Source organism: Thunnus maccoyii, chromosome 20 (assembly GCF_910596095.1).
Source record: "Thunnus maccoyii chromosome 20, fThuMac1.1, whole genome shotgun sequence".
Classification (NCBI taxonomy): domain Eukaryota; kingdom Metazoa; phylum Chordata; class Actinopteri; order Scombriformes; family Scombridae; genus Thunnus; species Thunnus maccoyii.
The window spans coordinates 22079518-22094780 of NC_056552.1; the positions used below are offsets into that span (position 1 = coordinate 22079518).

The 15263-nt window shown below is 40.5% G+C and overlaps 3 protein-coding genes and 1 pseudogene across 5 annotated transcripts in view; all 4 read left to right on the forward strand.

Moving 5' to 3' along the window:
* Positions 1–1953, forward strand: part of pkd1b (polycystic kidney disease 1b) — a 31825-nt gene extending 29872 nt beyond the window's left edge. Inside the window, 1 exon segment of the mRNA XM_042398141.1 lies at positions 10–1953. Coding sequence (XP_042254075.1) covers positions 10–930 — 921 coding nt within the window. The 3' untranslated portion in view covers positions 931–1953.
* Positions 1954–2520: 567 nt separating this feature from the next.
* On the forward strand, positions 2521–6744 carry LOC121887403 (pepsin A-like). Its single transcript, XM_042398142.1, has 10 exons — positions 2521–3000; positions 3213–3281; positions 3647–3797; positions 3893–4010; positions 4868–4986; positions 5253–5449; positions 5605–5721; positions 5835–5976; positions 6112–6210; positions 6303–6744. The coding sequence occupies exons 1-10, from the start codon at positions 2963–2965 to the stop codon at positions 6438–6440; spliced, it is 1188 nt and encodes a 395-aa protein (XP_042254076.1). The 5' UTR covers positions 2521–2962; the 3' UTR covers positions 6441–6744.
* A 576-nt stretch (positions 6745–7320) lies between these two features.
* LOC121887392 lies at positions 7321–11199 on the forward strand (annotated as a pseudogene).
* Positions 11200–11288: 89 nt separating this feature from the next.
* The window catches only part of spata20 (spermatogenesis associated 20), a 45380-nt gene continuing 41405 nt past the window's right edge, over positions 11289–15263 (forward strand). For 2 of the 3 annotated variants that reach the window (XM_042396838.1, XM_042396839.1), the window contains exons 1-8: positions 11289–11578; positions 12872–13000; positions 13076–13140; positions 13382–13536; positions 13638–13781; positions 14074–14275; positions 14386–14516; positions 14779–14883. In XM_042396838.1, coding sequence (XP_042252772.1) covers positions 11382–11578; positions 12872–13000; positions 13076–13140; positions 13382–13536; positions 13638–13781; positions 14074–14275; positions 14386–14516; positions 14779–14883 — 1128 coding nt within the window. In that variant the 5' untranslated portion in view covers positions 11289–11381. Of the gene's footprint in view, positions 11579–12258; positions 12490–12871; positions 13001–13075; positions 13141–13381; positions 13537–13637; positions 13782–14073; positions 14276–14385; positions 14517–14778; positions 14884–15263 lie in introns of those variants that run through there. The other variant, XM_042396841.1, reaches the window with a different exon arrangement.

The following is a 15263-nucleotide window of genomic DNA, read 5'->3' on the forward strand; positions in this document are numbered from 1 at the left end:
TCTTTCTAGTTCAGGCACAGGGTAAAGTTCGAAGGCATGGACATCCCTCCTTCAAGGTCCTCCCAGGAATCCCGTCTCACTGCCCTTTCTTCCACCCCCCCCTCCTCCCACTCTCCTTCTTTTTCCTCCTCATTTTCATCCCCCTGTCCCTTGTCCTCATCTCTCTCTGTGAGGTCTGAGGACTCATCAATGTCTGAGCCTGGGTTCGACGTTCAGCCCTACCTGGACCACCTGCTGCCATGCGTTAATGCCCTACTATCTTGTTTTGATCGGGTCAACCAGATAACTGAGGATGTTCACAACCTGGAAATGAAACTAGATGATGCTCAGTCTAGGAGAAGGAAAAAGAAGATCAGTAGCAATGAGAACGGTGCAGAAAGATGCGAAGAGTCAGCAAAGCCAAAGGAATTGAAGGGAGAAGGGAGGGTAACAGAAGTTAGACACAGGAGGACAGGTCTTCTTTACCCCAAACCACGAGTCTCCCTTCCATCCTCATTTTCTTTCACTCCCTCCACACTTCACTCCTCTGCTGCATCGATCTGCATCTTCCCCCGTACACGTAGCTCCTACTCTGAGTCTGAATCAGTAACACTCCAGCATCACCCTTCCAGTGACACTCATCCCATTGAAGCAGCCAAGCCTGTATCCGGGACCTGTGGTCTGGGCCCGCATCCCGTATGTTCTCCTGGGTTTGACAGATTCCCCAGGAGAAGAGCTTGGCATTCTGGGAGCTCTCATTCAGCTGATGCATCTCAAAGGATGTTCCAGAGCCAGGGTGGAGTTGCTCCATGTGGCAGCGGAGGAGAGAGTTCTGCCTTCACTAATACCAGACCAAGGAGTGAAGAGGGGCTAAGAAGGCGTATCAGTGATGGAGTCCCTGTGAAGAGGAAGGCTTGGATCTCTGAAGGACCAGACACTGAGCAAGCCTAACCATGTGTTCATACTGGAAGTAAACTTACTTGATGCCTCATTCTGATTGACTAAGGTTGGCCGTAGGCTCTGACTGGATCTTTGTAGTGGACTGCAGCTTATAATGCTGAACAGGTGGACTGTATGTGCCCCTAATGTAACACAACTTTGATGAGTTCATATAGTTTGCTAGCAGGTGCTATTCAGGTTGCATTAAAAGGGCTCTGATTCAGCACATGAACAGTTTACTTGTCATGGGATGTCCTGTTAAGCCTGTGAAAATAATTGTCTTCTGTTGTTCTGGAGGACTTTTGTCAAGTCTGAGAAAATTACCTCTGATGATGTCATCAGGGTTATCTCGTCTTGTTCTTGGAGACTGCATTGTTTTAAAAGAAAGCCTGTAACTTTATGGAAGTGAAAGATTAAATCGCTGGAGTACCCATTTAATCAAAAGAAAAATTCCTCCATAAAACAATTCTAGCTCAGGGCCTGTCAATGACACCACTCATGGACTGAAACTGTTCTTCAAGCTCCTTTTATTAAATTTTTTTTTCCTCTCAGTCCGTCCTCTAGTATTCCAAAGGGAAAAAAAGGTAATAGTAGTGATAAACTTTTCAATTTTGAATTTGTCATTAATTATTTCACATAGAAAATTTTAGCCCTACTTTTTCACATAAGATATTTATTCAGTTCAGTTATTGCAAAATATGATCTCCTTTGCTACAAAATAATTAATTTCTAACCTACGTACCTGTGTCAGAAATACTGGATGTGCAAGTTATTTTCTTTACCTCCAGATATTATTTAAGCCAAAAGCCTCTTTGAAAGAAAGAAAGAAAGAAAGAAAGAAAAGGAGAGTAATACATCTAATATTTGTAAAAGTTGAACATTTTCTTTGGGAGAAAGTCAAGTTTTCACTGTCGTCAACTTCTTGGCACACATTATCACAAATTATTGTACTTTACAATATTCTATACCTATGAGTACACTTTTATACTGAACTTTTGTAAGAGACATTGTGGATGTTTTGCTCTGCAGAATAAAGACAAGTGGCCATACGGTCTGAAAGTGGGTGTATGTGTCAGATTGAGTTCATTCATTCTTGCTGTAATCAGGAAAACCGTGTTCTACTATAACAGTACTGTGTGTACTGTTTAAATTAATGTGTTTAGTTTAAGTGATAAAACGGCGCTATCAATATTATATCAGCAGTAATTCTTTTTTTTTTCTTTCTAAAGGAAAAGACCTTGATATGAGTAAAAACATGATAACGCAGCAGCAAACACTGTTATTGCTTAGACACACATGCTAAGGTGACAGGCTAAGGTTATCTATTACTATGTGGTTTGTCAGTTTTAAATTCAATTACATTTAATATGGTAGAGGTGTGACTAATGTATTACATTGACAATGCACACAAATCTCAATGATATGCAGTTTTGGTTTGGTTTTAATATGTCATAACACAATATATACATGACATACTTGCAAAACGTACACAATACAAAAAAAAGATATCCAAAACAAAGTGTCAGTGAAGCCTGTGGTATGTAAAAAAAAATACATACCACAATGTGTAGGCAAAAGTTTAACACAAAGCATTAAATTAAAGTTTTAAATAAATTAAGTAAAATGAAAGTATGAAAAAGCATGAAATAAAAACTAAATATTATGCATACAATTGAAACATTACCCAGAGTAAAACACACACGCACACACACACACACACACATACACAAAAAACTGTTAAATTTGTGCCAAAGCCATGTATTCATCCTGAACTTTATTTTGCTCCATGCACCACCCTTTGACTTTGCGATAACACCCTTTGCGTTGGCTTTTACCTGTTAGCACAGCCAATATTATACTTTCCAGGCTTTTCCAAAAGTTTGCGTTCCTTAATTTAATCACATAATTGACATTGTCCTGAGGTCAACGATTACTTTTTTGATTACTTATCTTAACTTATCATTTGCAGTGGAGCTTGTGTGTGTGCGTTGCCTTATCATTGTGTAATCTTAAAATGTCAGTCCACCTGTATAAAAGAGGATGAATGCCTGACTGTAGGCATCCAGGTTTTGGAGTCTACAGGTGAGTCTGAGTCCTCCACTACAAGAGTTTTTGTGGTGCTTTTGTAGGCTGTGGTGCATAACTTTTGTCTGTTATTGGATTTTTCATACACTCAGGGTATTAATAATGCAGTATGTCACTTTGAATAATTGTGTATTGTAATCAACCTTACTGGCATGAGCTTGATTTGTTGTTCTGCTCCACTGAACTTCATTATCTTCTACAATTGCCAGGAACGCCGAGACAATGAAGTTGGCCTTTGTTATGTGTGCCATGGTGGCACTGTCTGAGTGCCTTCTCCAGTAAGTCAGCCTGACCACTCTAACACCTCCCTGTACTTGTTCTATTTTTGATTTCTCTACAACCTAAACTTCATCAGCTCTTCTAAAATAACTGCAGACATCTATGGTACTTAAATTAGCAAGTGGCAGGTCTCTCTTTATGTACTTTGGTGAAGAGGAAATTTGAATTTAAATGAAGAAAGCTGGGTCACAGTGTGAAGAATAAGTAATATTTCCTGACATACAAGTCATGTTCTCCTACATATGAGAATTGAGAGGTTTTAGGAGTAAGGACACATGAGCAAAAGACCTCTTTACAGGTAATTAAAAGGTTTACAAGTGTAGCTGAAAGAGGTATTTAAAGTGCTCCATTTGGTGAATCTTAGGGTCCCCCTGGAGAAGGGTCAGAGTGCCAGGGAGTACCTGGAGGAGCAGGGTCTGTGGGAGGAGTACAGGCTCAAGCACCCATACAACCCCATGGTCAAGTTTGACCCAAGCTTTGCTGTGGCTGGTGAGCCCATGACTAATGATGCTGATGTGAGTAATGAGGCTTTAACAGATGAATTAATAGAACTTTGACAAATAGCTCGTTTTGGTCACAAATAATCTTTCTATCTCCTCTTAATCTCCAGCTCGCTTACTACGGAATCATCTCTATTGGAACTCCTCCTCAGTCCTTCAAGGTCATCTTTGACAGTGGCTCATCTAACCTGTGGGTGCCCTCCGTCTACTGCAACAGTGCAGCCTGCAGTATGTAAAACTCTACACCCATATACATCTCAACACATTTAACAGTCAGATTTGGTTTGGTGACCAGTTTTAGAGAATTTTTCAGTCTTTTTCCTCTCACTTGGGATGTATTTCCAACATTAACAATTTGCACTGTTGCTTGGTATCTTCAGAAATGATTTTAAGATTTTACTGTTAGGGTTGGGTATGTTATGGATTTGTATAGTCCAGTACTGACTGCCTTTTTTGTATTCCAACAGTTAATATTTGAACACACAAAAGGCATGGGGCAGACCACCAAGGTTCATAGGGGATCCAGGTGCATATTGAAGATGATAAATTTTGAATAAAGGAAGAACCTGATGACACTTGCAACCCATGAGGATACTTTGATAGCCCTGACCTAGGATTCAGAGGCATCCAAGAATGACTTTGTGTGGGGCAGGCATCCAGAGCAATTTTCATTAATGGTTTGCCCAAACTGTTACCGCAAGGGGATAAGAACCTAAGATAAGAGGCCTTTTTCACAGCAGCACATAACATGTGCACAGGTGCAAATAATAACATTAATGATGGATGAATCCCATCTACCAAATTCATGACCCTGGTGTGGCTTCCTTGGAACTAAGCCATTGTTAATTTTAATCGGTTCAACTTTTCCTGCTATATGATAAGTCAAAATATCTGCAGTGAAAAAGGTCTATTATAGATTGAAGAGAGTTAAAGATCCAGCTCTGTGAGGGACACAAGTAGGCTTCAGATATAGCTGTATCAGAGAATTTATAATCCCTTGGGCCAGATCAGATGCCCCCCAACATATATTAGTTGTTCTGAGGTCTTTTTTATAACCCTTTTTCTGTACATCTGTACCTTCCCAGACAACCATGACAAGTTTAACCCTAGCCAGAGCAGCACCTACAGAAGAAATGGAAGAGCTCTCCGTATCCAATATGGCACCGGCAGCATGACTGGCTTCCTTGGATACGACACAGTGACGGTGAGAAATAAAAGCCTACAGAATCACTTTGAACTGAAATAAATGAATATTTACTCACTGTTCTTACACAATGATTACTAATCTGTCCTACTATGTTTAATACAAAAAAGACACAATTTTTTTTCATGATTAAATATCTGTTGCATGGTTATATTCATGTGTGTCAACAAAATCTGAAAATCCAAAGAAGGTGTTGTGCAGATTTCTACTTAAAAGATCCTATTTGAGATGTAAATCTCTGTACTCTCTTGATGTTTGGCTGTCAGGTCGGTGGACTTGCTGTGAGAAACCAGATCTTCGGCCTGAGTGAGTCTGAAGCTCCCTTCATGCAGCACATGCGTGCTGATGGTATCCTGGGCCTGGCCTACCCACGCCTGTCTGCCTCTGGAGCTACACCTGTCTTCGACAACATGATGAAGGAGGGCCTGGTCAACCAGGACATCTTCTCCGTGTACCTGAGCTCGTAAGGACAACCAAAGCTTTGCAGTGTCTGATCTACATAAAGGAATAGATTTCGGGCTGTATATAACCAGATTTTTAAAGCCTTCTAACTTTTAAAACTGAGGAAGCAGTTGATTTCTAGTAGGTTTATCAGTAAGCTCTCACTCTCCTCTATAGTCACTCTGCGCAAGGCAGTGTGGTGACCTTTGGTGGTACTGACCCCAACCACTACACTGGTCCCATCACCTGGATCCCCCTCTCCAACGAGCTGTACTGGCAGATCACAGTGGACAGGTAAAACCACAGATACAGCATCAGAGGTCCACCAAAATCCAGACCAAAGTGATACTGTAGGCATATGCATCTGATGTTTGTCTGATACATTCTGCATTGTATGTCCCTTCTAGTGTTACCGTCAATGGTCAGGTTGTGGCTTGCAGTGGTGGTTGCCAGGCTATTGTGGACACCGGCACTTCTCTGATTGTTGGACCTCAGAGCAGCATCAGCAACATCAACAGCTTTGTGGGAGCTAGTAGCCAGAACGGAGATGTAAGTACCAAAAGGGACGTCGGTGGACTGAATGAGATGTCATCGTAAAACTTAATTGACTAGTAAAACCAAATGTTTTGATTCTCTTTCTTCCCTTGTCCTTTCATTTTCTTCTCTCACTGCCTCTGCTCTCAGTATATTGTCAACTGTAACAACATTGGCCAAATGCCTGATGTGGTCTTCCACATCCAAGGACAGGAATTCACCATCCCAGCCTCTGGCTACGTTCGTCAGGTAAGTGTTTGTTTCCCTGCAGGACTCTATGTTTGTTTACCTCACTGTATTCCCACTCCATCTGAAATTCTTCTCCTCAATCCCTCCCACAGTCTCGTTACTTCGGCTGTCGCACTGGCTTTGGCAATGGAGGTGACAACCTGTGGATCCTGGGTGATGTCTTCATCAGACAGTACTATTCCATCTTCAGCAGAGCCCAGAATATGGTGGGTCTGGCCAAGGCTAAATAATCAACCTGAAGTCATCTCATAAAAGAGCCTTGTAACAATCATGTATAGATCTTAGTGTAATGGTAAGATTTCCTGCATAAGTGGTTGACAGTGCTTCTGCCATGATATGCAAGTTTTCCTGTAAATGACCAAATTTCCCAAAACATAATAAAGAGTTAAATCAATTTGACTGGCGTTTTGTTGTGAAATTGTACAAGAAATAGACATGGTTGTTAATTTGTGTCAACAATAAGCTATTATAAAATCTGCTACTATAACATTACACATAACGTATGCAACAGAAAAACTTTTTATAATAGATTGTTAAACTTATTGTACAGTATATTCAACAGATTGCTCTTCAACAATGCAGACTGTTCTAAACATTTTTCCTCTGTCCTGCACACTGCACATTAAGTCCATGATGTGTTACATAATGATTAGTGTACTTAAAGCTATTAGCTAACTATAAGCGGCTACTGTGGTCACAATAGCAAATATGGTATAATGGTAAATGCTAAAACATAACCTGGTGGCATAAGTAGAGAGAGTAGATAAGTAGATAAGAATCATAAATTCAGTGAATTAACTGAATGAGTAATGTCAGTTACACAGAAAAATGTATCCAATGTATGCTAACATTAGCTAACATTAGCCATTATAAGCTACTAGTTATACCAGACCAAGTAAGGCTGTAGCAGTAAATCCCTTTACTGAATGGAGCAAGGGTGTGTTTTATTGCTTATGAGTTCAAAATGTTGTTTGTTAGAGAATGTATGTGGCATCCCATTTTTCATAACTTACATAGTCTCTGAACATTGAAGTTCATTCTTGACCTTTGGGAATAGTATATCCAACAAAATAGATCAAAGGCACACTTACTCACAGTCTCCTTCGGTGAATGGAGCTGGCTCAGATGTCTCCACATGACCTCAGTGTGAAACTTCAGTCAGGTGATAATAAGTGGTCATTTATGGAAGAGGGAGATTTTAACCTCTGGCTCTGTTCAAAGGTGGTCACTGTCCTGGTCAAAGACAGGCCATGATTACAGACAGCTGATGTTGTCTGTTTCCAGTGTCCATTCAGTCTCTTCTTCAGGTTCCTTGCCATTTCACTGATGGCATGCTCCTCTGAAGTGTGTTGTCATACCCATGTCCTTTGGGTGACTTTTTTGAAGAGACACTGGCAAGATGCTCCAACAGTTTAGCCATGTAAGGGAGTCCCACTGGGCTGCTATACTTACTTGGGATCGGATCCTCATCATCCGCTTGTAACTTGCCTCTAAGTGCCCCTTGAACTGTTGCATGTTCGTCTCTCTCTATCCTCCTCCTCACTGATTAAAGTTAACAAGTGGGCCTTTAAGTTTAAATTATTTTGTCATATTCTGGCTTTAGGGTGTAATTAACCTACATAAGATTAAAGTTAAACAATTCCCAATGAAAGAAAAATGTGTACATGCCTCGTGGCCTGTAACTGTTCCATATACATATACCCCCCATAGTGATCACTAATGAATTTTGTCCTGCACTTGTGTTAATCAAGTATATCTGATTCTGTCTAAAGTGTCTAATTAACAGTCCCTCAGTTTTGGGTGAATGACTGATAATTCAAGCAGATGTTCTCAATGTTCACCTATGGTGACATCAAGAAATTATCACTCAAACTCATGTTATTACAACAAAATTACTAATCGCATTTGCAGTGTATTTTTACTGTCATTTCTGATTTTATCCCACTTACATTGCATTTCAGGTTCATAGTGCTTTCTTTTCCTATAACCAACCTTAGCTGCAGTGCAGTGTTTTCACAAGTAAATTTATTTATTTAGTGATTAAGTCTTGCTTTTGGTCTACAACCTGGTCTAATTGTCATTCACACACAAGCAGAGAGGAGGCTCTTTTCTCATTATATCAACTGGATTTATAAGACCTTTGATGGTATGAGGAAGTTTCACTCAAGCTCCATATCCACATCTTTATCAAACATTCTAGTCAGAGCCAGTTCTATTGTTAGATTTCCTCATACATTGGGCGTCCCATTGACAAAAACCTGTATGACTACAGTGGATACACTTTTGTCACTGTATGCACTGTGGTGTAGAAAGAAATGTAGCTTGCATACAGTAGCCTCCTAATAAGAAGCAAAAGAGAATTTAGTGTTATAATTATTTCAGTTCCTTGTACACTTTTTCGTTGTGAAATCTGAGCTAAGAAAGAATCTTCAAGAAGGCTGGGAATTACACTGGCAGGGTAAGTGGTGTTCCTCTAAACTTTTGACCTTCCTATCTGCCTTTTCAATGACAAATTTTTCATTCTTTGTTACAAAGCATTGTATTTGTAAAATTTTGCAAGTTGAACTTGAGATGTTTTATGTAGGATGTTGAAGATTGTGCTGGCAAAGAGAGAGGAGAAGGCACAGGCTACTGTGACTGGATGTCGCAACTTCCATCTGAACTTCACAACATTCCTCTCTGGAGTCTGGCCATACCAGGTAAGCTGAGATAATGTACAATGCTACTGTATTCAACAAATAAACAGTACTTTGCCCAGTTTTGACTATGTATGGGGTCAAGAACATTAAAGTCACTGTCATGTGAAAAACAAGTATCTCCAAAACATCATCTTACAAAAACAGCCTTATTTTCAGCTTTGCATCAATGCTTATTCTTAAACATTTGTCAATAGTTTTATTTAGTTTAAGAGGTACTTAATCCTTCTGTTTATCTGAAAAATTCACCAAATCAATCACCAAATTTGGTGGTGGGATTTCACAGGGCATCAATGATATTAGGTTTATTGAAACAGTAATATTGCTATGACGTGTGTGTGTGTGTGTGTGTGTGTGTTTGGTAATTCCTAGGTAGCCATGACTCAATGAGTTATGACTTAGACATCAACTCTTCTATAATAGAGCCTGACAGACTGAAAAGATTCAGCAAGATTTACTGTGCTCGTAAAATAGTGCGCAAATGGGCAGTCACTCAGGTACAGTAAGTGGAGTTTAAAACCTGCCAGTATTGAATGTATTTGTACATATAAGAAATAGAGAGAGGAGTGTTTCTTTGACTGTTGTAGTGCCTTGTGATGCAGGAAGAGACCATCACAAAGCAACTGGATGCTGATGTCCGCTACTTTGACCTGAGGATCGCTCGCAAACCAAACGACACTGATCCCACAAGGCTATACTTTTACCATGGGCTGTGCACTCGGACTGATGTGGAGGTTAAGACTGCCTCTTCTCAGCACTTGTACAGTATGTACTGAATACATCAATAAATATTTAGGAGCAAATCAAGCTTTGTGTATTATTAGTCATCAGTGGTATCAGGATTATTCATTCTCAGCTCTCAGTATCAATGACTTCAAACAGGAAATGAAAAAATACCCAATCTTGTTTGGCGATGCAGAACGAGAGTGAACATAATCAGGGCCTGTAGAGGCCAATAATGTAATAACTGCCGTTAATATAATATGGTAATGACTCATAATGCACATAATGTAATAAGTTATTACATTATTGGCTGGTATAAGCTGGGTAAAAAAATCATAAAAAATGTAATAACTGGAGCTGATAATGTAATAATATACTTAAATTCGTGACTCAATATTTCTAAAATCCTGGCTAAGGCCATGAATATGGTAAAGTTAGACCAATTACTAATAGCAATGGAAACTGTGTATCAAAGCAAAAGAGACAGAAAAGAGATAATTTAATGGCAACTGTATTAAGAACTACCATTCTGCCACTGTGATCAGACTGTTCTTAAGGACATAAATGACTGGGCAGAGAGGACCCCAAAGAGATCCTCATCCTGGCTTTCTCCAACTTCAGAGGGTCTGGCAAAAAGATTGAAGAGCACCTCCACAGCCATCTCATTAACTTCATCAAGACCTTGTTTGGAGACAAACGCTTTCTCAGAAAGGTATATAGATTTTTTCATTAAGATCAACAAATTAAACATATCTGAGTAAAAGAAACTTGACCTACCACTTCCAAAATCAAACCTTTCAATGTATCACAACAGTACATCCTTACCCTGAAGCGCTGCTGGGAACAGGGGAGAAATGTCATAATCTCATATGATTATCCAGCAAATCAGCACCCCGAGATGTGGAGTAAAATAACTTATAACTACGGCAAAACTATGAACCATGCAAAAGTTGAATCAAAAATCAAATTTTGGAAACGGATAAGCCTTCTAACCGTAAGTTTTATCTGTTCCTATACATCACTGGGTTGAGGTTAAGTTTATGGGCAAGGAGTTTGGTTTCCAAGAGAGCCAATAATGTTTTTAATCACCAAATGGCATTTAGGCCTATTATATGTCACGCTATGAAACATTCTTTATGTGTAATTTCATCCTTGATAATACAAGTGCAATGTTATTTTAAAAGAATCTTTAGTCTGTTATATGAAATGACTGCTGAGCTTTAATTTTCCTTCCCTTTAACTTGCAGGTTTGTTTGTATGTTGCTTGAACCTGACACTGCCGAATGATGCCAGCACACTCAAGTACATCCTTCGCCCCTATGACAACCTTGCCAAAGTCATACAAAGGAGTCTACCAAAGCTGGTGAAGTGGTTGCAACAGCAAGCTGGCACAACATCCATGAACATTGTGGCCTCAGACTTGGTGACTCGTTATGATTTTGTCTTCATCAAGCTCAATATTTCCCAACGTGTGAGAGAATAGTGGGAGCCTGTCTCATTTCCTTTCTTCTTACAATAAATCTCTGATAGTTTTTCCTCTGCATCACTCTCATATTCTCAAATAATGGATGTATTTGAGAGAACCATCACACACTATGATTTTCTTGTGTCTCTGTCCTGTTGTCGCGCCATCGTGTGTCACTTTATAGTACTGCAATAAAATGTTCATCTCATGCCTGGAAGTTTTGGCTGGTCAGTGTCAACAAAGTAACTGTGCGCTAGTTCGCTTAAGTAAGCAGTTAGTGGATTAGGATGTTAAGACTAGCATGGCGTCGGTCGACGTCCAAAAATAGCCGTGTGGAGCCTGCGCGTCTTCTAACTGCAGCTTGTCGGCGAGGGGAGAGACCACAGCAGAGCTCTGGGAGCAACATAAGGTGTTTCAGACCATTTCCCCACCCACCAAGCGACAAGTCAGCGCTCCTCCATCCCCCGCCGGCCTACTGTCTCAGGTAAAGCCGCCGCGGCTAATGTGTAGCTAACGCTAGCTGTAACGCTTACTGTGACATGTTGCAGCAAGCATGCCTGACTTAGCAACAACAACAACGATGCAACGTCAAATGTTGATAAGCGTCATGTTGCTTGCCGTGTGACAGTTACTGTGTAGATTGTGGACGTGCTTTTGGACGAAGAAGAGGAACGCGAAACCCCAATGCAAAATCATAGAAGTAAACATGTCTCTTACGTTAGCCATTGTCAGCAGATACCCCTTGTGAATAAATACATTTAAGGAAGATCTAAATACATCATATTTTAATTCGGCATAGCTACATACGCCAACAACCAGCAATTATGTAAAGCACATTGCTTGCTTTCATAACCGGTTTGCCTGGTACTCCCCCCGCCCATCACTGCTAACGTCAAAATCTAGCTAAATCCTTGTGGGATACATATAAAAACAAAACGGATAGACGGGCCAATGTGTTATAGCTATTTCGGCCGAATTTAAAAGGATGATTTCATATTTCGGAAACTGTGTTCAGTTTTGTTTTCTGGGGCATGGGCCTTTGTCTAGAAGCAAAGTCAAATTAAATTACGATTTTTTCGAATGTAATTCGACATGACTCCTCTGGCTAAGAGCCACAGTACAGCCACTGCAGCTCCTACTGTCAGTGGGTAACCTAGCTGCTGTGTGCAGTGTTAGCTGGCTGGCAGCGTGATTCGTTGTAATAGTATGCATGCTGGCTAAAACAACTTTAGGGAGACTAATGTATTACAGTAAAGCGAACAGTTAGCTAATAGGCTTCACGTAGTTGCCCTTTTCTGTATTTACTGTCGTAGATTTGTTGTTTTTTGTAGTATGACGGCATTGCTACCTTTTTGACAACACACATTTTGACTTGTCACAGCAGGGAATGCACAGGTGTAGTAATAACATTAATTCATGATAGCTCCATGCCATTTAACTGTCCCTATAAGCCGTGACAGTAAGCAAACACACTGTATATAATAGCACAACCTTGCGACTGGAACACCTAAACGAAATGCAGCCACACTATTAATTATAGCTGAACAACATAGCCAACAGGGGGGTACCATATTCCAAATTAGCATAGCTACTTAATGAAAAATGATAACACAAGAACAGTGCAATCATTTTCTTATATATAGCTGTCGGTGTTGCTCACAAAAAAGAAAACCGAGGAGAACTTTTCATTCACGCCAGAAAGTATGAAGTAGCAAGATAATGAATCTAAAAAAACTTCTGTCTCTGGTTATTTTTTCTTTAATGTTTGTGTGTCTAGTTCACCTGTCTTTATGAGCATGGCATCAGGGGGTGAAGGGCCATCATCCTCCCCTCACAGACACACCAACAGGTTGGCAAAGGAGAGGTCGCCCTATCTGCTACAGCATGCACACAATCCTGTGGACTGGTAAGTGTCTTAAGCTACAGATAGGCGCACACATTTCTGAAAGCTGACATAAGCCTAATGTTATATTTGTTTCAGGTATCCATGGGGACAAGATGCTTTTGACAAAGCAAAGAGTGAAGACAAACCGATCTTTTTATCAGGTAAGAGACCCCTTTCACACCTGACGTTGATAGGCATTTCATTTTGGGGCAATTTCACTTTTAATTCCCTTATGTTTTCCTTGTGTTTAAAATAGACATTACTCTGTGTAACTAGACATACCTCTAGATACCAGTTAGAAATTGAAATTTTCTCATGATTTCATGCTGACTTCATTTAATTGTGGTTGTAATGGGAATGAAACATCTGTTTCCTGCGAATGTCTGTCTCCCTGACCATCAGTGGGCTACTCAACATGTCACTGGTGTCATGTCATGGAAAGGGAGTCTTTCGAGGACGAGGAAATTGGCAAAATCCTTAGTGACAACTTTGTCTGCATCAAAGTAGACCGAGAAGAGAGACCTGATGTGGACAAGGTCTACATGACCTTTGTGCAGGTGCGTGTATTCACATTTAGGCCGAGGTTTCCATGCACAAGCCTCCTGTAACTTTTCTCCGCCAGTAATCTGTCATGATTTCGGGTTTCCAATGTCTCCAGGCAACAAGTGGAGGTGGAGGATGGCCCATGAGTGTGTGGTTGACCCCTGACCTGCGACCATTCATTGGAGGCACCTACTTTCCACCCAGAGACCACGCAAGAAGACCTGGGCTCATAACAGTCCTCACCCGAATCATGGATCAGGTAGTGAGAGTTTAAAATATGGTTGCAGGGATGGGGATGGTTGTCTGAATGTTTCTTTTACCTCCTGTGTTTGGCTCATTTAAAGAAAACACGTAAAGAATATTGAGGTTTTGCTATTGTGGAGAAGAAAGTAAATCCAAATGTGTGAACAATACAAGAAGAAAAAAACTGAATTCTAGTTGACTTGTGTGATATTTAGTCTTTTCAGGAATTTAAGTTTTGTGTTTTTTGTCTTCGCCCTCATGACCTGTCTTTGTCGTCACTGCCATAAAGTATGACTTGCGTTCCACAGTGGCAGAATAACCGTTCTAATTTGGAGTCCAGCGGAGACAGGATCCTCGAAGCTCTGAAGAAAGGCACGGCCGTCGCTGCAAACCCAGGGCAGAGTCCTCCACTGGCTCCAGACGTCGCTAATCGCTGCTTCCAGCAATTGGCCCATTCTTACGAGGAGGAGTACGGAGGCTTCAGAGACGCTCCCAAGTTCCCCACACCAGGTAGACGCAACATGAGCCACAGTGGTCATCTCTCTGATTTCATCTATGCTGGACCTCACAATCTCTCTTCTCCTTCTCTCTCTCCTCTGTCTGTTTCTCTCCCTCCACAGTGAATCTGATGTTCCTCATGTCTTACTGGTCTGTGAATCGATCCACCTCAGAGGGGGTTGAGGCTCTCCAGATGGCCTTGCACACACTCCGCATGATGGCGCTGGGAGGCATCCACGACCATGTTGCACAGGTTCATACTTGAGACACATTCACAGCTCTACTGTATGTTTCTCTGTATGAGCTTGAACTTTTGCACTCTGTTGTGAATTGTGAGCTACTTTGGTTCTTCCCTCTCAGTTCAGGTCAGATATGTTTAAGTTGGAGGACAGGCAATGTGGTATTGGCTGTTTTAATATAGACAAGTTAAGCTAAATGGTAGTATTATTAGAAAGTATGTGGGAAGTAAAGTAATACATCTTTTTCATTGCTCTCTTTATGGCTCTCTCTCTCAGGGTTTTCATCGTTACTCCACAGATTCCTCCTGGCACGTTCCCCACTTTGAAAAGATGTTGTATGACCAGGCTCAGCTGGCTGTAGCCTATATAACTGCCTCACAGGTGTGTGTGTGATCGTCTATGTATTGGATGTGTATTTGTGTTCTCTATGTATCTGACAGAGAAATTATCCCTCCATCATTCTGTCTCTCTCTCTTATCAAAGTCATTTATTGCCATATAACCCAGTCAGCTAAAATCATTGGTGTGAGACTTGGCATGTTTTGTTTTTTTTTACTTCAGAGTAAATACAAACACTCAAAGTGACAGTGAGAAACATATCACAATTTGATAATCTTAAGGCTTGTTGTTCTCAGTTTTTAGCACTTTTCACTGAAAAATAAACATTTTTTTAAAAGGTATAGATTGGTTCAAACTGATTTTAACCTGTTCCCACTGCACCAGGCAGTGTTAGATTAAGGTATAGCTATAAGTTTCCTCATG